The sequence below is a fragment of the Toxorhynchites rutilus genome, chromosome 1, assembly GCF_029784135.1.
Source record: "Toxorhynchites rutilus septentrionalis strain SRP chromosome 1, ASM2978413v1, whole genome shotgun sequence".
Classification (NCBI taxonomy): domain Eukaryota; kingdom Metazoa; phylum Arthropoda; class Insecta; order Diptera; family Culicidae; genus Toxorhynchites; species Toxorhynchites rutilus.
Window position 1 is genome coordinate 117947474 of NC_073744.1, and position 21129 is coordinate 117968602.

The 21129-nt window shown below is 39.3% G+C and overlaps 1 protein-coding gene across 1 annotated transcript; it reads left to right on the forward strand.

Moving 5' to 3' along the window:
- Positions 1-11845: 11845 nt before the first annotated feature.
- Positions 11846-19364, forward strand: LOC129761756 (neutral alpha-glucosidase AB). The gene is made up of 5 exons (XM_055759506.1): positions 11846-12106; positions 12159-12637; positions 12699-13820; positions 18040-18895; positions 18955-19364. Exons 1-5 carry the CDS (start codon positions 11991-11993, stop codon positions 19163-19165), a joined length of 2784 nt encoding a protein of 927 aa, XP_055615481.1. The 5' UTR covers positions 11846-11990; the 3' UTR covers positions 19166-19364.
- The last annotated feature ends 1765 nt before the right edge of the window (positions 19365-21129 follow it).

The following is a 21129-nucleotide window of genomic DNA, read 5'->3' on the forward strand; positions in this document are numbered from 1 at the left end:
AATGATCTGCAATGAACAGTTCGGTGTAAATTTTTGCCTGCAGAGAATAAGGGTTATTATTGCTAACAACTATTTTTTTTGTATTTTTCGTTACGTGAGTGTTTTACCAACACTTTCCTTCCTTTTTATCGAATCAGCGGTATTTTTTTTTGCTTTAACTCCAGAGATATTGACCTTTAAAATCACTAATCAATTCGAGGAAGACGGATACTTCACCGAAGGGGTAGACGAACATGTTGGTTTGAAAATAATTCGAGTATTCCCTTCTTTTTTCAGCAGTTGCCCATTGACTATGTTTACAAGAGGAACCGGATGTCATGACCGAACCAGCGGATGGTAGAAACTGTTAAGTGAGGGTCCCACGTGAACACAGCTGCATTGAATTCCAGCATTCCAAGAATAATACCAAGAACGGCAAATACCAGTTTTTCGTCACGACCAGGATCACTTCCGACAGTTTTGAGTCAGCACCAGGAATAAGAAAATACAAATGGAAGAGACAGAATCGTTGAGAGTATCGAAATCTCCTCTGTCCAACTTCTATAAGACCACCCTGATTATGTTTCGTTGCAACACAAACAGTTAGAATTCCAACAAGATACATTCATACATTGTAGAATGCTTAGAATAAAGTATATTTCACGTCAATTTCGTTCAAAAGAGTTGTTTATTCATTTATTGTGCTTAGATATGATAATTTCAGATGTCCAGTTTCTATAAGACCAATTCAAAATTCATAAGTATTATCATCCTTGGCATTTCGGCTAATAACCTGGAAAATTCCTGTTGGCATACTATTTACCAAATTTTGCTGAACGGATTTCTCGATATTTTTCTATTTTTCCGAAATTGCGAATTTGAGCTCTTCAATCATTGTGTATTGCTTTCCTTCAGTGTAGATTCTAGGTACAAGGATCCCTCTAAGACTTCCAACAGGATTCAAGTCTGGAGAGCGAGCCAGTCAGTCTAAAAATTAAGTTTTTGGTACCTTATCCATTGCTTAGTTTTCTTGCTGGTATGAATAGTAGCATTTTTTTTGCTGGAATGTGAATTTTTTGTGATGATATCCACGCAAAAACGGTAGGAGAGGATTTCAGAACATGTATGTAATCCTTGAATCTTGAGCTTTCCAGTTGCACAGAATTCCACCCAGACCATGCACGAGCTGCCACCAAAGTTCCTGGTTAAACAATACTGTTCCTCCTTCCGTAAATCACGCCAGTACCCGTTGAAACCATCAGGACAATCCAAATTGAACTTTTTTTCGTCACTGAAGATAGCATGGCAAAATTAAAAGTTAAAAAATAATTCAAAAATTTTTCGTTATGATATATAGCAAAATATATTCTTTTGAAAACGTTCTTTGTCATGACATACCACGTCCCACTGTTTTTTTTTATCCCTTTTGTTTATTTCAGGCTCATTAGCATCTTGGCTGTAACAGAGCCGAATTTCAATCGTGTACATGTCACATGCTTATCATATCTATAATTAGCACATTACACAGTTGCCATGTTTTCGGCGTTAGAGTATTCCCTTCTATACCATTGCATATGGTACACATTTACACAGTTGCCATATAGGCGTAAGAGTTTTCGTTCTGTTCTTCCATTATCCAGTTAGACCGGACAGCGGAGACAGTTGGATTGATCATTGTTGAGTTATTTATAGAACAGCAGCCCGATGTGTCTTGCAGAGCAGAGCAGTTGTATGGATGAATCGATCTTATTTCGACCGTGGATCGATCTCCATCGCTGATGATTGTTGCGTGGACGTAGCTTTTCTGTAACAACACAAAGATGGTCAATGAGGGCCCTGAGTTTTGAACTCACGATCGATCGCTTACTAAGCGAACGCGCAACCAATGTGGCTACGGAGACCCCCCTGTCCCACTGTTGATTCATGTGAACTTTGGCAAAACTCTGACTTTTTCGATGTGAGATGGTGTAAGATTAGGAGCTTAAACCATTTAAGCCCTCTTTATGCAAGAACTTTTTACCAAAATTTGACGAATTGTCTCCCGTGAAACATTTAAATTCTAAGATTGCTTTATTTGCATAAGCGATTTTGAAGTACTCGAAGCTGTTATAGTTATTTCCCGCTTATCCCGGTCAGAGAGCTTCGATTTACGTGGAGCTCTCTTATTTTTACCGTATCCTTTCGGTAAAGGATGAGGATTCGTCAAATAATTGAGAACTACTTGATTGGATCGTCCAATCCGACGAGCAATTTCTCTAGTTCCAACATTTTCATGGTAAATTGCATCGATTTGTCTTTTTCTCTATCCGTGAGCACTTTTCCTTTCGGCATTTTCTAGATTTATGAATCAAACTAACTAAAAACAACGGAAACCGTAACTGGTCTTATAGAAACTTGACACTTGAACAACACAAAAACATTTGTTTACACTCAACGCTTGCACACACACATATGAAAATCACGCAATGTATGATAGTTACCAATACATATACAGTAGAATATAAATTGAAGCGTTGTTTGTTTACAATGACACAAATCAGCAAGATCATCATCTGGTCTTATAGAAGTTGGACAGAGTGTAGAGAGGAGATTTTATGGGAAATCCATGACGTAAGGCAGGAAATTAATTTTCGAACTGACGGAAAAAGACGGACGGAAGCATTCGTCCAATAAAGCAACTTAAATGGCTGGAAAAACCTGGCTTAACGGTTTTCAAAACGTAATCCTAATCTGTCATTCCGGATGCCGGAAACTATTTAAGATATGAAAAATGAGATAAATTACAAGGCCCTTCTAAGTGATTTTAGTCAAGCCTTTTTGTTCAATCATTTGTGAGGGAAGACCTCAAAAACCTGTTAAGTACATCAACATGAATTTCAAAACATAACTTTTCAGTCAGTGTCCTTCTTTCCCACCCCAAGTGTCCATCTTTTCCTTCAAGTATCCGTCTTTCCCTACTATTTCTTATTTTTTTCAAAGATGCCTCAGAAACAATTTTTATTATTAACAGAGACTTAGACTATCGATTCGTGATGATAGCTGTATATTTTTTGTAAAATTCAAGAAAAAATCAATTTTTACTTAAAGTATTTACCACCCTTCCCCTACTAGAGAAAATATCACAGGCAATACAACATTGAAAATGCGAAAGTTTCCATAATAACATGAGTCCCAAGCGAAAACAGATCATCAATAATTGTACCGTATCTTATTTGTATAGATAATACTGTTGTTTACCTAAAACGTATCATGGACGTACATATGACAAGTGATAATTGATTCTTCTGAGATAAAACAGACTTTCATTGATAAGTAGCTGAGTTATCAATGGTATGGCAAACTGCATTATTGTTATTCGTTAAGTGGAACTAAACTCATCATTCGGACTTACACTCGTACATACCATTATTTTGGGTAAGTTGCATGGTCCTGATTATCGCATCAAATCATACGTATTTTCTAATCGTATCTTACTATCAGAAATTTGTTCAGGATTTTATGTGTAGATTTAAAGTTAAAGAAGAGTGCCTAAAGTTATAGTGCTTTTAGTGATCTTACTCTTGTCATTCCGAAACAATGACTACTTTAATTTATATTATATATAAATTAAATTAGTCACTCTTAACGCCGAGTTCATCTATAACATCGGTAGTTCTACAATTCTACTATTCTACAATCCTACTAGTTACGTTGATCATGATTCGTAGTGCGGATTATCCGTGATCGCGAATTCCATCGTAATTATATTGTCTTTCCCAAAATTTGTCAGTGAGAGCCTTTTCTGTCGCAACATTCACATTATCTGATCACTTGTGTACACGACCTGGCAGAAAGATAACATAATGATTCCTGTATTGATAAAACATAGTTTTCATGCTGAAATACATTTTTGTGTTATCCGCGGTGACCTTGCCACTCAATTCCGCGGATAATCGGGGTTCTACTGTACTTACAAACAACAACAGGCTTAACAGTTGATTCAAGCAACAACAAGGTAGCCAACAAGCACTATCGTACATATAGGTGAACTGGGGGGAATGTGGTCACCCTAAGGAACATGCCCATTTCCTGTGTCCACATACCACTGAAATTCCCGTTCTTCGAAGAATACTGTAGCTCAACTTGTTGTAGTTCAAGATAGTAAGCGGTTTCTATCATGAACATTTAAAATAGTACATTTTTCATTATTAGAAAAAAGGTTGAAAAAACGAAATATTTTTTAGTGTGGTGGTAAAGTGGTCACCTGTGGAGGGCAAAGTGGTCACTCGCACATATCACGCTAGAAGAGATAGATTTATGCGTGTTTTCTTGACCAAATTTGTTTCAATCATTATTGAAATAGTGGGTACATGTATGAAATGAGCTAGGCCTTTTCACCTAGAATCGTAATTGAAATTTTCTCGTGCGTACAAAAACGTAGTAGCAAACACATAACGTTTTTCAAAATGGTTTTGGTTGGGGTGGCATATTTTTCCTGGGTCAAAACCACAAAAGGGACCCCTTTAGAAGCAGAAAGTGATATGGTATATCAGCTTTTGAAAACAGAACATTGTCAGTAGTAATCCTCCACTGACCACATTGCCACAACGCCCCCCCAAAACAACGAAATACGAAATATCCGAAATAATCACTTAAATTGAACAAAATATCTGTTCACCTCCCCTAGAATATGTGAACAATCGTCGCAAATATCGTCGCAAATAATAAACTAAATTAAAAACACTAGAAATTCCTTAAATTCGGAACGCACAAAACTACGGCCGAGAGGCGTTTTTTGTTTTATTTATATTTTGACATGCGACAGCTCCACTGTACTACAGGGTGACTCAAAAGTCATGAAATTCTTCAAACATAAGATGAGTATCAATACGGTGTCAATAGTCAATAGTTATACTACCATACAAGCAGGTGACCATTTTACCCCACGTGACCACATTACCCCCATTACCCCTACATGAATACTGGTTTGCTAGAGCTTTCATAGAAAGCTGTTGCCCTAGTATTACTAAATAATCAGTAACATTGTCGGAGTTCTAAGGAATTTATCATGTTTGTGTAGCTGTAAATATGATTTGATTCGTGGTAAATATGTATGTTAGTTTTTTTTCATACTTAGATTTCTATAGCACATTGTTCTTACAAATGGCTCCCTGAGAGCAAGATTCTCTTCGCACCATTCCTCGAATGGCAAATTACCACGCTTTCTGAATTAAACATGGTAATAGTTATCACTTTTTAGTTTCTTCGGATATTATTTTAGAATGCTGCGAAATTTTAGAAATAACTGTTTAGTAGAATGGTTTGGTCGCTCTGAAATGGTGATGATTCATTCTTGCCCTCGCAGAACAATACACAAGCTGATCGTATGTCGCACTTTGTTGCATATCAATGCATTTAAAAGTTACGTCGAACGCTATTCCGGTGGCCTTTTGCGCAATTGACATACACTCGGCTGCAGGCGATTACATACTTGTTGCACTAGCACCATTATTCCACATCTCATAACTACATCAACCTTTCTTTTGCGCCGAATGGAAACAACGTCAACGGCAATACTTCCAAGTATCAAATATCATGATACATGTTGTTTAGTATTGTCTCAGTGGAATCGCACCTCGAGACATCGTTCATACAACGAAAACCAACCAGCACCAAACGAGCATTCATACAGCATGCATACAGAGCCATACATTGGTGCCTTGAAGCGACTAAGAATATAAACACTTCTTATTATTTTGCGCTATTCTCAAAAGAAACGCTTCTGTTAAAATTACTGGCCTCGAAAAGAGTTACATTACTTTGGGGATCACCATGACCTCAACGGTTGCGCGTTCGCTTATTAAGCGAATGGAAATCGGTTCAATCTCTGAACCCTCCAATTATTGATCTTTCAATTATTCTTTTGACGTGGGACTACGTCTAACCGGAGTATATTTGGGGGTGAAATGAACACCTAAACACAGAACATGCAGGAAAAAATGAAAGATTCTGAATGCTTATAACTCGAACATTTCTTACTGGATCGGACAGATGTTTGCATCAATTGACAGGGAATATTTCTACGCATCTATCGCAATTAATAAAATGTTATTTTTCATTAGATAAACAAATGAATAACTGTAAAATGTTAGGCGTTATCTAAACGCCCTTACTACCTCGTTTTTATTGGTCCGATTTACGGTTTCCCCAACACAGCTATCATAACCAAGCAGCCTTGGGGAAATCGGCAATGCAAATACATGAGAAGTATGGGGATTTTAGTTCTCACCGAAATGTGTTCCCTAACACAGACTTCAAAACCAAGCAGTGTCGTCGGGTATTTTTGTTCCGACTGAAATGTGTTTCCCTAACACAGACTTCAAATCCATGGAGCGTGGGGAAATTGGCATTGCAAATTCATACAAGTGGGGGGTATTTTTGTGCCGACTGAAATGTGTTTACCTAATACAGACTTCTAAACCAAGGTGTCTGGGAAAATCGGCATTGCAAATAATTTCAAGCTGCGAGTACTTCCGAACTCGCTTGCCTTTGTGCAGAATATGTCTCCTTCACATGGTTTTCTAAACATAGGAACCTGGGAAAATCTTGCAGACATTAGAGGCGAATGAACATTCAAGTCTAAAGGCTCTATAATAGTCGTATAAGTCGAAGTATAAGAAATCGTATAAGTCGAAGTTGTTGATTCATGCAAGCCGAGGGTACTTTTGCAGCCGCATGTTTTTTTGCACTCCGAAAAGTGTTTTCCTAACACGGATTACAAAAACGGGTACGAACACAATGCTTTGGTTCGGTTATTCAAGATTGCATTGAAGGATATGCCTTCATATCTTCTGCTCACTGAATTTCTGGCACTGAGTGCCTGAAGTTAATCAAATCAAGCAAATGCGCGGTTCGAGAAGTACGTACACTTGAGAGATGCAAACTTCAGAAGGAAATGTAAAATTAAATAATTGTTCGATAATTCTTCCGTTCACATATTTTGTCCTAGGCATCATATCTAACGTAAAAGGACTGTCATTAAATTTACTTGTAACGAAGAACATAATCTATCACAATATATAAATTGACCTTACATGGCATTTATTCAATCTTTTTACTCACAAAGCAAATATATTGAATTCGATTGAATCCGGAAATTGTTTCATTCAATCAAAAAATTAATCAATACAAACAAATGATTGCTAAGCTAAGCTAGTCCTACGTCAACTTTGCGGTTATATCATAAATATAAACCACCCATTTTTTCAAGACGAAAGGACTTTGGAATTATAAGTTTCTATAATGAAGAAAGATTAATGAAATAAATCGTTCCTCACATCAAAATTGCGACTATGAAACTTTTCGGACCACTCATAACATTGCGATTTTCAAAGAAAATTGTTGCCATAAGCTCCAACATTCTATGCGAATCGAAATTGGAAAGTTAGAAGGTTTTTTGTTTATAGTTTATAGTAAACAATCAATGTCCTCAGATCATAGTTCATAGTCACAAAGTGTACAATTTTGACGTAGGACTACGTCTTTCATTTCTATACCGGGGTGTAAAATCAAAGTTTCAAAAACGAACGCGTTACGCCGAAGACCGGAATTTTGAGCGTTAATAGCTCCTAAACAACTGAACTAAATGGTATGATAAACACTTCATTCGAAAGATAAAATGTCTACGCGTTATATACTTTTCGATCCAAAAACTTGTTTCAATAGCCTTCAAATTGCTTTTAAAGAAGGCTATTGAAACCACCAATCGGCATATAAGCGAGCGCCGCTCGGAAATCCACTAAGTTGTAATTGAACAGCGATTGGAGCATGTTGTCGCTGTTGTGGTGAAGCTAACTTCGTTCATCATGAAAGCACTGACGAACGGTGTCACCAAGAGCCTGTTTGTGCACCTTAGGCCAGAAGGGAATCCAGCAGGAGGAGAGTGATGTCGCTGAAAAGGTGACCAACAAAGTACCAGCATCGAAAATTGGTTCCGTTTGATGTATCGGAGCAGTCGCCACATACACACACATACACGCGCGCAACTATTTTCGTTTGCTGGTTATCGAGAGGAATCCGGAAAGAAGTGATCGTTGCTGAAAAATAATCCGCCAGTTCCCCTTGGAATTGAAAATTACATTCAAGCAAATGAGTTTATTTCAATGTTTTCTATTCATATAATACTGTGACCGAATACATTTTGTTTTGTGGAGAAGGCGACCAAGAGAGTAACAGTATCGAAAATTGGTTCCGCTTGAGGCATCGGAGCAACCGCTACACACACACATACACGCGGGCAACTCTTTTCGTGTGGAGGCGATCTGGCGTAGTGGTAACATCCATATTTCTCACTCCAGACATTATTCCAAAAAAGGAAGAAAAAGTGACGGACCAACCGAAATGTGTTGGAAGTCACTATAATAGAGAAAAAAAAACTCTTTTCGTTTGCTGGTTAGCCAACGCGAGCAACACATTTTTAATGTCCACTTTCCACTTTCTGGGACTGGTTAATTTCGGAGAACGAAACGAAAAGTATGGTTTTGGGTGCCGATAAAAATACTTATCTCGATTTTTCATTCGGAGCTTGCTACGAAATGTTGATTTGCACGATAATATACCCTATGCAGAATGTTAGCTCATTCGGGCTTCATTTACTGGTGTCATAAACGTTAAAATTCGAGTTTTTTTTAAAAAAGGAAAAATCACCGAAAATCGAGGTTTTCAAAACAAAAAAAAATTGGTGTCAAATGTCGGTTTAGATTATCGACATATCTAAATGAAGCCAATGAGCTGTTTATTTAAAAATATTGAACTTGCAAAAAAATGGATTTTATTTTCGTAATTATCGATTGTATTTCTTTGTTATTGTATTCTTGTCTTTGGACTAGAGGGCGCCATATTTTTTATATTTTTCTTGAAAGATGAGGATGTTTACATAACATATCTCGATTTCAGAGATGCTATTTTTTTCGTTTTTGAGATATGATTTTTCAAAGTTAACCGGTGGTCCGAAAAATCATTTTTCCTCTTGAGAACGCATGGAATGGCTGTATATATATACTAGCTGAACCGGTAAACTCCGTCCCGCCCAAAATTATTGTTTTGATATGAATTCTTTAGAACGAATTTCTAAACATCTTCTCATCATAACATTGTTCTATGGGCAGAATACAACAAATACAATAAAATGAAGATGGTTCAAAAGAGACCTTTACTTCATCGGATTTTGCGATTAGCAACACATTTGGCCTTCCATTTTTACCATTTTTATTTATATAGATGGATAGATAGAAGATATAGAAACGCGTTGTTTTGCCTGAAAATCCATTTCCACATCCGAACAAAGATTAACTTCGCGAACAAAGATCAAATATCGAATGGCCTAACAACGCTTATCATGATGTAATTTTCGGTCATTCAGTTTTCCAAAGTTCCCGACATTCCTTCATAGTTTTCCGAAAATTTTCCGATTTTGCTCTCCACTATATTGATCTACGGGAAGAGACGAATACAACAAAATAAAGAAGCTAAAATCGGGCCATCCCTTCTTCGGGTTTTCCGCTTACGAACAGATCTGGCTTTCCATTTTTATTTATATAAATAGATATAGGCTAACAGTGCGAGGTTGAAGGGATGCTCATGAACTGGGATGAAATGATCTCCGTTATCGCTTGGATGTAGTCAGTCTTAATATTGCTCAAAGATGTTCAGTCAGTGCTTTGAGAATCAATTCATTGTCGTTTACTCAAAAGAGACCCCTCAAGGAGTTGCCGTCCGCACGTTTGCTAATGAACGATTCGCTTGGCGCCGGCAGCGCTAATTCGGTTTACTTGGTTTGTTGCCGGCCGTTCTTGACATTATCGGAAAATTACAATCTGTTAAGTTTTACCAATCTCATCGATAGTTCTCATAGGTTCTCGACTCTGTTCCCTCACTGTCATGAAATTTCGAAGTGTAGTACAGTAAATGTATAGTATGTATAGTAAATGAATGCAATTTTTCATTCATCGTGGAGAATCGTATCGTCTCTTTCGTCTGCAATGATGTCAGGGTAAAAGTACTTATGAAATCATAAAAAACGTTGACGTGTACAAGTTATTGTTACCAAACAAAACACCTACAGAATGCAAAAGATACTGAAGTACCGTCGTCGGCCCGTGAACGATAGTATGCTCACGACATCATTGCGGTGCGACCTATCTTGCGAACGTAACCACTGTGGTACGCCGGACGGCAAAGTGTTAATGAATTACTCAAAAAATAGGTCTAACGTAACGTGTATTGATATAAACTAAATATGAACACTTTTTATGTATTATAACTATGGAAATATGTCACACGGTGATATCTTTGATGTAATGAATAGAGCCTCTCATTTGTCATAAACCTGTGAAATATTGTTATATCCAAAAAGTCTGCAACAAAAATAAAAAGTATTTTACAGATATGTCTGTAAATTTAACAACATATCTGTAAATCTGGCATCTCTGTTGGTCTGAGAATTTATTGCAAGAAATCACTTGAAAAAATGCATTAATTTGCTTGAAAATGAAGTGAATTAAGTCCGCATCACTTAGATATAACCCACTCCCTGTTTTTAATATTAATCTTATCCTTAACAGTAGTTATTTTTATACGTCCAAAGCGAGGATCACCTTCAAGACTTACATACTGCTGTTATTGATGAATAAATTGAGCCCCCATTTAACGAGGATATGGAAATGGTGTAATGGATCAGAATGTTTACTTGAACATCCTGGAGGAAAATATGAAGCAAAGTGTCAACAAAATGAGATTGAATCGAGGATTTAACTTTTACCAAGACAATAATCCAAAGCACAAGGCATATAAAGATCGCCAATGGTTACATTACAATTGCTCAAAAGTTATTTATATTCCTCCACAATCTTCCGACATCAATCCAAGAAAAAAAATCTACGAAAGTTATCTGTTTTTTCTGTATTATAGTGATTTTCAACACTTTTGGCTGGTTCATCACTTTTGCTTCCATTTTTGGAAGAATATCGGGAGTGAGAATTGAACTCGTGATCTTGAGCGTGAGAGGTATGGATGTTACCACTACGCCAGTTCGCCTCCACAAAGTTATCTGTGTAGGAAATTTAGAAACGATTTTAAAAACCACTTCTAAGAACTTGTTGAATAAATTGATGAATATTCCTCCCGAATACACAAAAAAAACGTCAACGTCTTCGGAATAGAGTTTTCAACCACCATACGAATTCGAGTTTAAGTCAATTTTCATACATTCGCCATTCTTAGAGGAGTAAAAACCATTATTCTGGAAACAGATAGCAATTCTTTTCAAATCATATGACACTGTGACTTTAACCAACTAGAATGTTCCGAAAGCTTGTTATCGACTTTCAAAAGAATGTAAAAGAGATTTGCATGATGGCGTACAATTTCGATTTTGAATCACTGTATGTTCGACGCGGCTTCAACGAATATTTTATCACACATTAATCCAAGTTGTACGAATCGACAGCACTGCATTCCTCAAGACACAAATTGCTCCACCTATGTGTGAAATTGTATAAAATGAAAACAACTTTCATTTCAGTCATCAAAATTGACGTGTCGGCGAGAAGCAAACTTTTCATCGTTCCTGCCAAGACGGGTCTATGGTACTAGGTGAGGCCGTTTCGTCACTAAGTTGGTTAGGGGAGCGGTATATGAAAACAGTACGGAAGAAAGCAGAAGGGGAATTATTCCCTTGAAGTGCGAAAGAGACAGACTGATCACGAGCGAGCTTGGGCACAAGCGTATTGTGTTTTGTTTACAAACAAAACACAGTAGACTTCCAAGATGGCTGAAGAGTGGTTTTAGCAAGTTGGCCCACCTTAGGATATACTTCTACGCGCCTTGGTTCCTGCATTCAGCCATTATATTTAATCGGGAATGGTGTCAGCATTTAGCCGGTTCGAGTTGTGAATTTTCGTGATTTAGCTTCTGAATTTGACTGGAAAATACCACTCAATCTTGTGCCTTGCCACAGGAAAATTCCCTTCACTATGAAGGCCTTACGTGTTGGGCTACCACTGGTGCTGCTTGCGCTCGGCTTTCTCCGGGAGATAGCCAGCGTTGATCGGAATAATTTCAAGTCCTGTGAACAAAGCAGTTTTTGCAGGTTGGTTTTATGTAATTATAATAGTAACACTTAATGGGCAAATGCTTCGCAGACGTCTTCGCCGAACAGAACCAGATGTGAGCAAATTCGAGATTCTCCCGGGAACGCTTCAGACATATAAGCAGTATATTCTGCTAGATTTGCAGCATTCGGAGACGAAGCATCTTTACGTTTTGAAATTGAGTGCTGTTCGCGGTGGAATTTTCCATTTTCAAGTGGATGAGAAAAGTCCACTGAGCGAGCGGTATCGTGTTGTAGATGCATTAGCCGGGGAGCCGGAATATGTTCCCATTAAAGTTCAAAGCAGTTCTGCATCGGCAATTACTGTTTCGACGGAGGATGGCACAAGCAAAGCTGTGGTAAACGTTTCACCATTCCGGATTGACTTCTACAAGGATGCACTTCTGGTCGTTTCTGCTAACTCTAAAGGCTTGATGAGATTCGAGCATTTGAGGAGGAAGGAAACCAGTTCTGCTCCGGCTGAAAATGAAGAACAGGAAGCGCAGGAAAACGAAAACCAGGAAGTGGCAAGTATTTTATGAATTCAAGATTGAGATTAGAAGTTTCAATTCGATTCGTATTACACAGAAAGAGGATCCAGGCACATGGGAAGAAAATTTCAAGAGTCATCATGACTCGAAACCCAAAGGTCCAGAAGCGCTTTCGATGGATTTCAGTTTTCCCCAGGGAAAGGTTCTCTACGGCATTCCGGAGCACGCTGATTCATTTGTACTGAAGCAAACTGTAAGCGGAAAGGGCGATCCGTATCGGTTGTATAACCTGGACGTTTTCGAATACGAACTGGATAATGGAATGGCGTTGTATGGGGCTGTTCCGGTTATCTATGGAACTGGTCCTAGTGCAACTGCTGGTGTTTTCTGGCAGAATGCAGCTGAAACATGGGTTGATATTTTCGCCCCCGATCAGGAGACAAACGTGATGTCTTCGATTGTTAATTTTGTATCCAGATCCAGTCAAGACGATCCTCCGGCCGCAAACTTCATTTCGGAGAGCGGAATCATCGATGTGTTTGTGTTCGCCGAGCCATCACCTCTTGATGCGTTTCGGCATTACACTGATCTCACCGGAAAGGCACCTCTGCCTCAGTTGTATGCTATTGCCTATCACCAATGTCGCTGGAATTATAACGACGAACAGGATGTCACGTCCGTTTCTGCTAAATTCGATGAACACGACATTCCGATGGACACAATGTGGCTGGACATTGAGTATACTGATAGTAAGAAGTACTTCACATGGGATCATCACAAATTTCCTCATCCACTCGAAATGATCCGCAATTTAACGGAGCATGGTCGTCATCTCACCATTATCATAGATCCACATATTAAACGTGATGGAAACTACTTCTTCCACAATGATTGCACCGATCGCGGCTATTACGTTAAGAATAAAGACGGAAACGATTACGAGGGTTGGTGCTGGCCGGGAGCTGCTAGTTATGCTGATTTCTTCAACCCTGAAGTGCGGAAATACTATGCCGATCAGTACTTGCTGGAAAATTTTAAGGAGTCTACCAAAGAGGTCGGCATTTGGAACGATATGAATGAGCCTTCGGTATTTAATGGACCTGAAATTACTATGCTGAAGGACAACATTCATTACGGAGGATGGGAGCATCGCGATGTACACAATTTGTATGGTCATATGCACATTTTGTCTACATACGAGGGATTGGTGCGAAGAGGTGAAGGTAAGTGTAGTATCCCTCCAAATACCTTCAAGGCGAGATAAGTATACAGTCATCTAGTTTTCGATAAGTAGTGTAATGTTCAAATTTTTGTCTCTATCTTTTCACCGCATTTTTTGACGTAGAACTATGTGTTTAATTTCTGTACCGGGGTGTAAGTTCAAAGTTTCGAAAACGAGAGCGTGACGCTTGGAGTGCAAGGTTTTGAACGTTAATATCCATCTAGCGGCTGAACGGAGTGATGTGAATATCTCTTCATTCGAAAGTCAAAATGTCCAAGAGTTATATGATTGTTAATTATTGACCCGAAAACTCGTTTCAATAACTTAAAATTTGGTTTGAAAACAGGCTATTGAAATCACAAAAATCGTATACAAACGAATGCCTGTTCGGAACTGTTCACTCAACCAATACACTCAAATGATTACTAAGCCAATGCTAGACCTACGTCAACCTTGCGGTTATATCTTAGGTATAATAGTTTTTCTAAAGAGGAATGTGGCAAAATCTCTCTCTGAAGTTCAACGAAAATGCTTTTTCGTTTCTCATTTAATGCTGAAAATATGGAGAACTAAACAAAGAACGAAAAATCAAAGCTAACTTGACCAACGTTAGTCTGTCCAGCCTAATCTGTTAAATCAGAAAAGTTGTTGGCGTGCAAGCCACGAGATTCTGAAAATTAATCATAACTTGCCGAAAAATAAAAATCGGAATTGCGTTTCTCGCGAATATCGAATTGAGCCTATAACATTCCCTCACCGCTGCACCGAGGGTGCACCATCGAATCTGGACTCAGCCAATAGTTTGATTCCACGTCATCAACCGCCAACGAGGTCCAATATACATCAAATCAACAAAGCTGACCTCTCAGTGGAATGTCAATGGTCTGTATAACAACCTTGGAGAGCTAGAGATTTTAGACCGGGAACTGTGTCCTTTAGTCATCGCTCTTCAAACCGAAGTGTCTCTAACGAATGTCGAGAAGATCCACGGCGGTAAATACCACTGGTACACAAAGCTGGGCTCCGTACTACAACATTCCTTGGCTTTAGGTGTCAAGAGGAGCATCCCCCATAAGCGCAAGCAAATCAACACCGATCTACCAAAAATTGCGGTCAGAATAGAATCTCCATTTCCGGTGATCATCGTTTCCGTTTACCTACCATGCAAGATCCCGGATGTGTTTGAGAGCTCCTAAAATCGTTCTGGGGTATTCCAACGCTCCCCACCACAACTGAGGGAGGCAAACAACGGACGTTAGGGGAACATTATCTCTGATTTTTTTGAATAGTTGTAGCTCTCGGTCCTGAGTGATGATCCCGACACCTTCTGTCAAAGTCGTAGCAGTTCAGCCATTTACATTTCCGCAGCCTGCATTGATTTGGTAGGTAAACTGGGGTGGAAAAGCAGACGACTTACATGGAAGTGACCATCTGATTTCAATCGTTCTCAACGCACCGCCGCTTCAACCCACCCGAAGGCCAAAATGGATCTTCGACAAAGCTAACTGGGATACCTACAGGGCTTCCTCCAACCATCTGAATGCAGAAGCTCAACGGAATATTCACCGAGGTATCAGAAATCAAGAAACGGAGGAAGTTGCTGCATGCGGTAAATCGAATCCGGCACGATGGCCCGGAGGAAGAAACGGCAATGAACAGCTACTGAACACACCACATAATGAGGACGGGTCAAACTGGACAGTTGGAATGGCTTACTGGAATCCATCAAGGAAAGCCAGTTCTAAGGAGACGAGTGAACGCGCTGAATTGGAACAGAAGATCCCAAAACATTATCCTGCAAACGAATGGAACGACTTACAGAGATTCAGTCGACAGCCCGAAGCACAGCCCAGCGGAATGGAGACATAGTATGGTTACCCCTATCCCAAAGTCGGCCAAAACAGCTGCTCCGGGAAAAGATATAGGTCAATATCCTTAGGCTCCTGTACGTACAAAACTCTAGAGAGGATGGTGAACCGACGACTCGTCACCTACTTGACCGAAAACAGGAAGTTAAACTGCCGACAATTTGCCTTTCGATCGAGGATGGGCACAAACACGTACGGTTTCTGGAGATGGTAGCCCTGGATCTGGAGAAGGCTTACAACCGAAACTGGACTCCACTAATTCTGAGGACACTGGCAGACTGGGGGGTAAACGGCAACCTGATGCACTTTGTGGAAAACTTTACTACAAACCGGACTTCGAGGTAAAAGTTGGCCACACCAGTTCCAGGTGCCTCCATGAAGAAACTGGTGTAGCTGAAGGTTTCGTCCTAGTCGTCACCTTCTCTTTCTGATAGCGATGAATGCGATGATGTTCCGGGTATTATCGAAGGGAGTATTTGTATTCACCTATGCGGACGACCTCCTTTTGGTAGTGGTGGGAAACACGCACAGGGCACCACGCATCAAGATCCAGGCAGCTAAAAATGCTATCAGTAAATGGGCTGTCGAACGATGTTTTCAACTTTCGGCGTAGAAGAGTGGTCTGCAGTCACAAGCACCTAGGTTGCAATTCGGGAGTCAAAATTTACATCGACCACATTCCCCACCGTAGAACGTTGAGAATCCTGGGAGTGGTGGTCGACCCAAACCTGAACTTCCAGCACCATTTCGACGAGGTGAAGAAAAGCTGTGCTACCCGGTTAAACTTCCTGAAAACCACTGGAGTAATAACTGAACGATCCGTTTACGGGTGACCAAGACCATCATCAACAGCCGCCTCACCTACGGTCTCGAATTGAAATACCTGGCCAGAGATAAACTCCAAAAAATTCTATCACCGATTTATAGCAATGCACTGCAGATTATCTCTGGTCTGCTACCATGAACGCCAGCAGCCTCGGTATGCGCTGCAGATTATCTCTGGTCTGCTACCATGAACGCCAGCAGCCTCGGTATGCGCTGAAATAGGGGACATACCTAGGCTGCAATAGGGGACATACCGAGGCTCATTTGACTCATTTGGGTAAGGAGACGCATCTGACTGTTTTAACGAACGAAATCTTGCAGCAGGTGACACATTCAGATTGGAAGATGAGGGAGCAACGAATCCAATTCGAGCTAAGAACCGGCCACTGCAACATGTCTCACAACTTCAACAGGAAACCCTTTCTTCCTCTTTGCGATCTTCCCGAAGTGCTAAGAAGAATTTCTTCGACTTGTCCTGTGGTCACGCGTATTCTAGAGCTTGCCACTCCCAGAATACATCCAAGGCGTGTTATTTGGCATAGAAATCTCAATTAAGTACTACTAATAAAAATGACGCAATATTTGTTTTGTTACAGTCAGTGCTTTTTCATTGCGTATCGGGACATTCTGTCGAATTTGCAGCCATTTGATTGGGATTTAGTTTACTAGACAAGCAGAGTAAAACAGATTATTGTAACCTTTCAGTTGTTTTTGTCGTAATTGCTGCTGCTCTCTGCGCTCTGTGTTCAATTGATGTTCTGGCTTCGGTTCCGGCGTTTATCACGGCTCCTGGAATGGATATGTAGTTCGGCGATGACTCGGTGCTAGATAGACGAAACGCAAGATCCATGTAATAGATATATTGTGGAATAAATAAATTAATTCCATGTGATGGAAATATTTTCGGAGTGCTTATTCGTCCGATCGAAGGATAACAAATTCTCCACCGCTTCCACAAGAAATTCAAACTGCTTGCAATTCGTCACAAGCACTATGAAAATTGACGATAAATTGAATTGAAAGATACATACAATACCATAACTATCGAATAGGGTGTATAGTTCATTCAAGTGAACGGCATACGTCTGCTGGTATCGCGTGACATACGTGACAATTGTCATCTCACCTCATACGCCACGCAAAATCAGACCGAATGAATATTATGATTACGTTTGCCGTGGCCGTGGAAAATTTCTTTCAGAGTAGATGCTATATTGAATCGCTAGCGACAGCGTATTTAATGTGCAAGGGTGGAGTTTATATCGCAAATATTCTCATTAGTTTAAACCATTAACAGATTATAAGATTGTACTGTGTAGCATATTAAACAAATCTTGGGGATGTTCGATTCTATTGGTACGCAATTGCAGCAAAAAGAGTTATTTACGTTAACTTTATTTCATGAAAACATGATCTGTTTTCTGATTCGGCACCCTTAATGAATGACGAAGTCCTACGTCAAAAACGAATATTTATTGAACGAGTTTGCATGTAGAAAAATAAATGTTAATAGATAATTTATTACAGGAAATCTACGTCCATTCATTTTGACCCGATCACATTTCGCCGGAAGCCAACGATATGCAGCAGTTTGGACCGGGGATAATATGGCCGATTGGGGTCATATGCAGGCGTCGATCAAAATGTGCCTCTCGCTGTCGGTAGCTGGAATCAGCTTTTGTGGTGCTGATGTTGGAGGATTCTTTGGCAATCCTGACTCGGAACTTTTCTACCGCTGGTATCAAATAGGTGCCTTCCAACCGTTCTTCCGGTCCCATGCTCACATTGACACCAAGCGTCGGGAACCGTGGCTCTATCCCGAAGACGTTAAGTTGATCATTCGAGATGCCATCCGCAAGCGTTACCGTTTGCTGCCTCTGTGGTACACAATGTTCTATGAACATGAGCGTTCCGGATTGCCAATCATGCGTCCAATGTTGGCTCAATACCCTAGTGATGTGAAGAGTTACGCTCTCGACACCCAATTTATGCTTTCCGATAAGTTACTTGTTGCTCCAGTGCTGAAGACTGGTCAAACGAAAGTTGATGTTTATTTCCCAACAAATAAAAACGGCGAGTCCGACTATTGGTACGATGCAGATGATAACAGCAAACATGCTTCAGCTGGGTACCACTCAGTATCGGTTGACTCGTATAAGGTGCCAGTATATCAGCGTGGTGGCACAATTGTACCGCATAAGGATCGCATCAGACGAGCGGCTACTCTGATGAAGGATGATCCTTACACGTTAGTTGTTGCGCTAGATAAAGACGGACACTCCAAAGGAACGCTGTATATTGACGATGAGACAAGCTTTGAGTATCGCCATGGAAAATATATGTACATCGAACTGGAGTTTAAGAACAACGTTCTCAGCAGCAAGTAAGTTCTTACAGCACTACATAATACATTTTAAAATAATTAAATTTTGATTATTTTAGGAAAATTGATGAAACGGCCAGCTATGCAACGAAGACCTGGCTAGAAAGAGTCATACTTGTGGGTCTGTCCAAACAACCAAAGTCAGCAACTTTGTATTTGTTACATGGCGAATCAACGGAACTGAATGTTTATGCGGAAAATAATGCATTCATCGTTCGTAAACCAGGTGTTTCAATGGTTGACAGTTGGTCACTGAAGTTGAACTACTGAGCACATAAATTTCTAGCTGAATTATCTGTTTTAATATTGATTCCGACTGAACACATTCCATCGCATAGAAGAACCTGATGGAACATTGTGACACTAGTTTTTTATTTTTGAAATATGATAATGTAATTCAAACTCAAACTCTTCACAGATGTAGACTAAATAATTGAAAAATAAAGCATCATATTTCATCTAGTAGAAAGTGTACGATTTTGCATAAATAAACATATCTCCACATAACGTATTACAGCTGTGAGGGGCATTCGAATGTAATTTGAGATGTTTTAAAAAATGACATCATTTTCGCATGACAAAAACATTGACTAAATTACAGAGAAATAATTTCCCCAAATTATATATCATACCTGTTGTCGCATTTGATACAAAACTTCCAGTAGAATCCTTTTGTTGATCCAATTTCGCGATCAACACGAATCAAACAATTCATTGAAGTTCTCCTCGAATTTATTTTACGTTGTACATGCCGGTCCAGTAGGAAAGCGAATGTCGATAATTGGGCTTCCTTTCTGGGTCAGTCACCGAATGTTTACTGTAGTGCGTTGCAGAAGTTTTCTCATATCTGTATTTATGGTTCGCGCAGCCATGCTGCAACGAGCGATTCGACGAATCGTGGAACGATACAGATTGAAACGAAGACAGCAAACAAATCTCGGGAAAAAAGCGCCGCCTAGAAGAGAAAGATTGTGAGGAGATGAAGCTGCTTTACCGTGCTCGAGAATCGGAAGTTCTTCAAGAAAATGAACGCCTCGCACAAAGGCTTTGTGCTGCGAGCCGAAATGTGCAGTAACAAGGAAGGAGGCATCTTGACGAACGAACGCGAAGTGATCGAATGGTTGAGGCAGCATATTACAATGAACACCCGAACAGCGCACAGACAGAAGACCAACACATCGTATGTAATTCGAAATTGATGTATACACCCGCAACCTGAAAAGAAAAAAGAATTTATAAAAAAAAAGAGTACTTACCAGTGTAACGCATACGAACATATAAAAGCCTGAAAATTTATATCAACAGAAGATTTAATAATAAAGATTTAATTTAATAATAAATTTAACACGCAAATTAGATGACCAATTCGTGAACATCTCAACAGAAAGGAAAAGGACACCATCACAAGCCACAGCACACAAATGGATAGTGAAAGACGAACCACAGCCAAATATAAACATTTTTACGATCTATTAAGAAATGCTTGAGTTACAAGCGTTCGAAATCTTTAATTTTTTTACTTGTTCATTGCCTAGATTTTCATTTTACTCCCACCTATATCTTCCGGTTAGACGTAGTCCTACGTCAAAGCAGACGGAAAACAGATTTGAATCAACGAAATTTATAAGTTTGTTAGATTTATAGCGAATTCCTTTGTGTTCAGTTTAAACCCCAGTGCCACCCTAACTGCTGTCAACACGTTTTTTTATTCACTCAGTTTTAACCTAGTTTCGCACTAGGATCAATCCGAAAGCTGTTAGTTTCGCACTGAAATGTTTCACGAGTTCGCACTCGAGTTCACCAACACAACTATACTGAACTGTCAAGTTCCGAGTATTGTTTTGGAAAATCTAAAAATAAAGACTATGAAAATGGAAAACCTGCTGTTCTTGCTTTTGTATTATTGGAATCGTAATCCAATTCGGATTCTGATTTTGAAAAGTATATTCGCGTAGACGGCATTAAGCTTCGTGTGCTTTTATTGGAAGACGAAAACAATTATGGATTTTTAGGTGGAATAAACATGCTTTCAAAATCGAAATTATGAATGAAAATTTACGTTAACGTATCGAATATTTATTTTATTCGGATTCTGATTTTGAAGAGTATATTCGCGTAGACGGCATTAAGCTTCGTGTGCTTTTATTGGGAGGCGAAAATAATTATGGATTTTTAGGTGGAATAAACATGCTTTCAAAATCAAAATTATAAATGATAAATGAAAATTTAGTTTA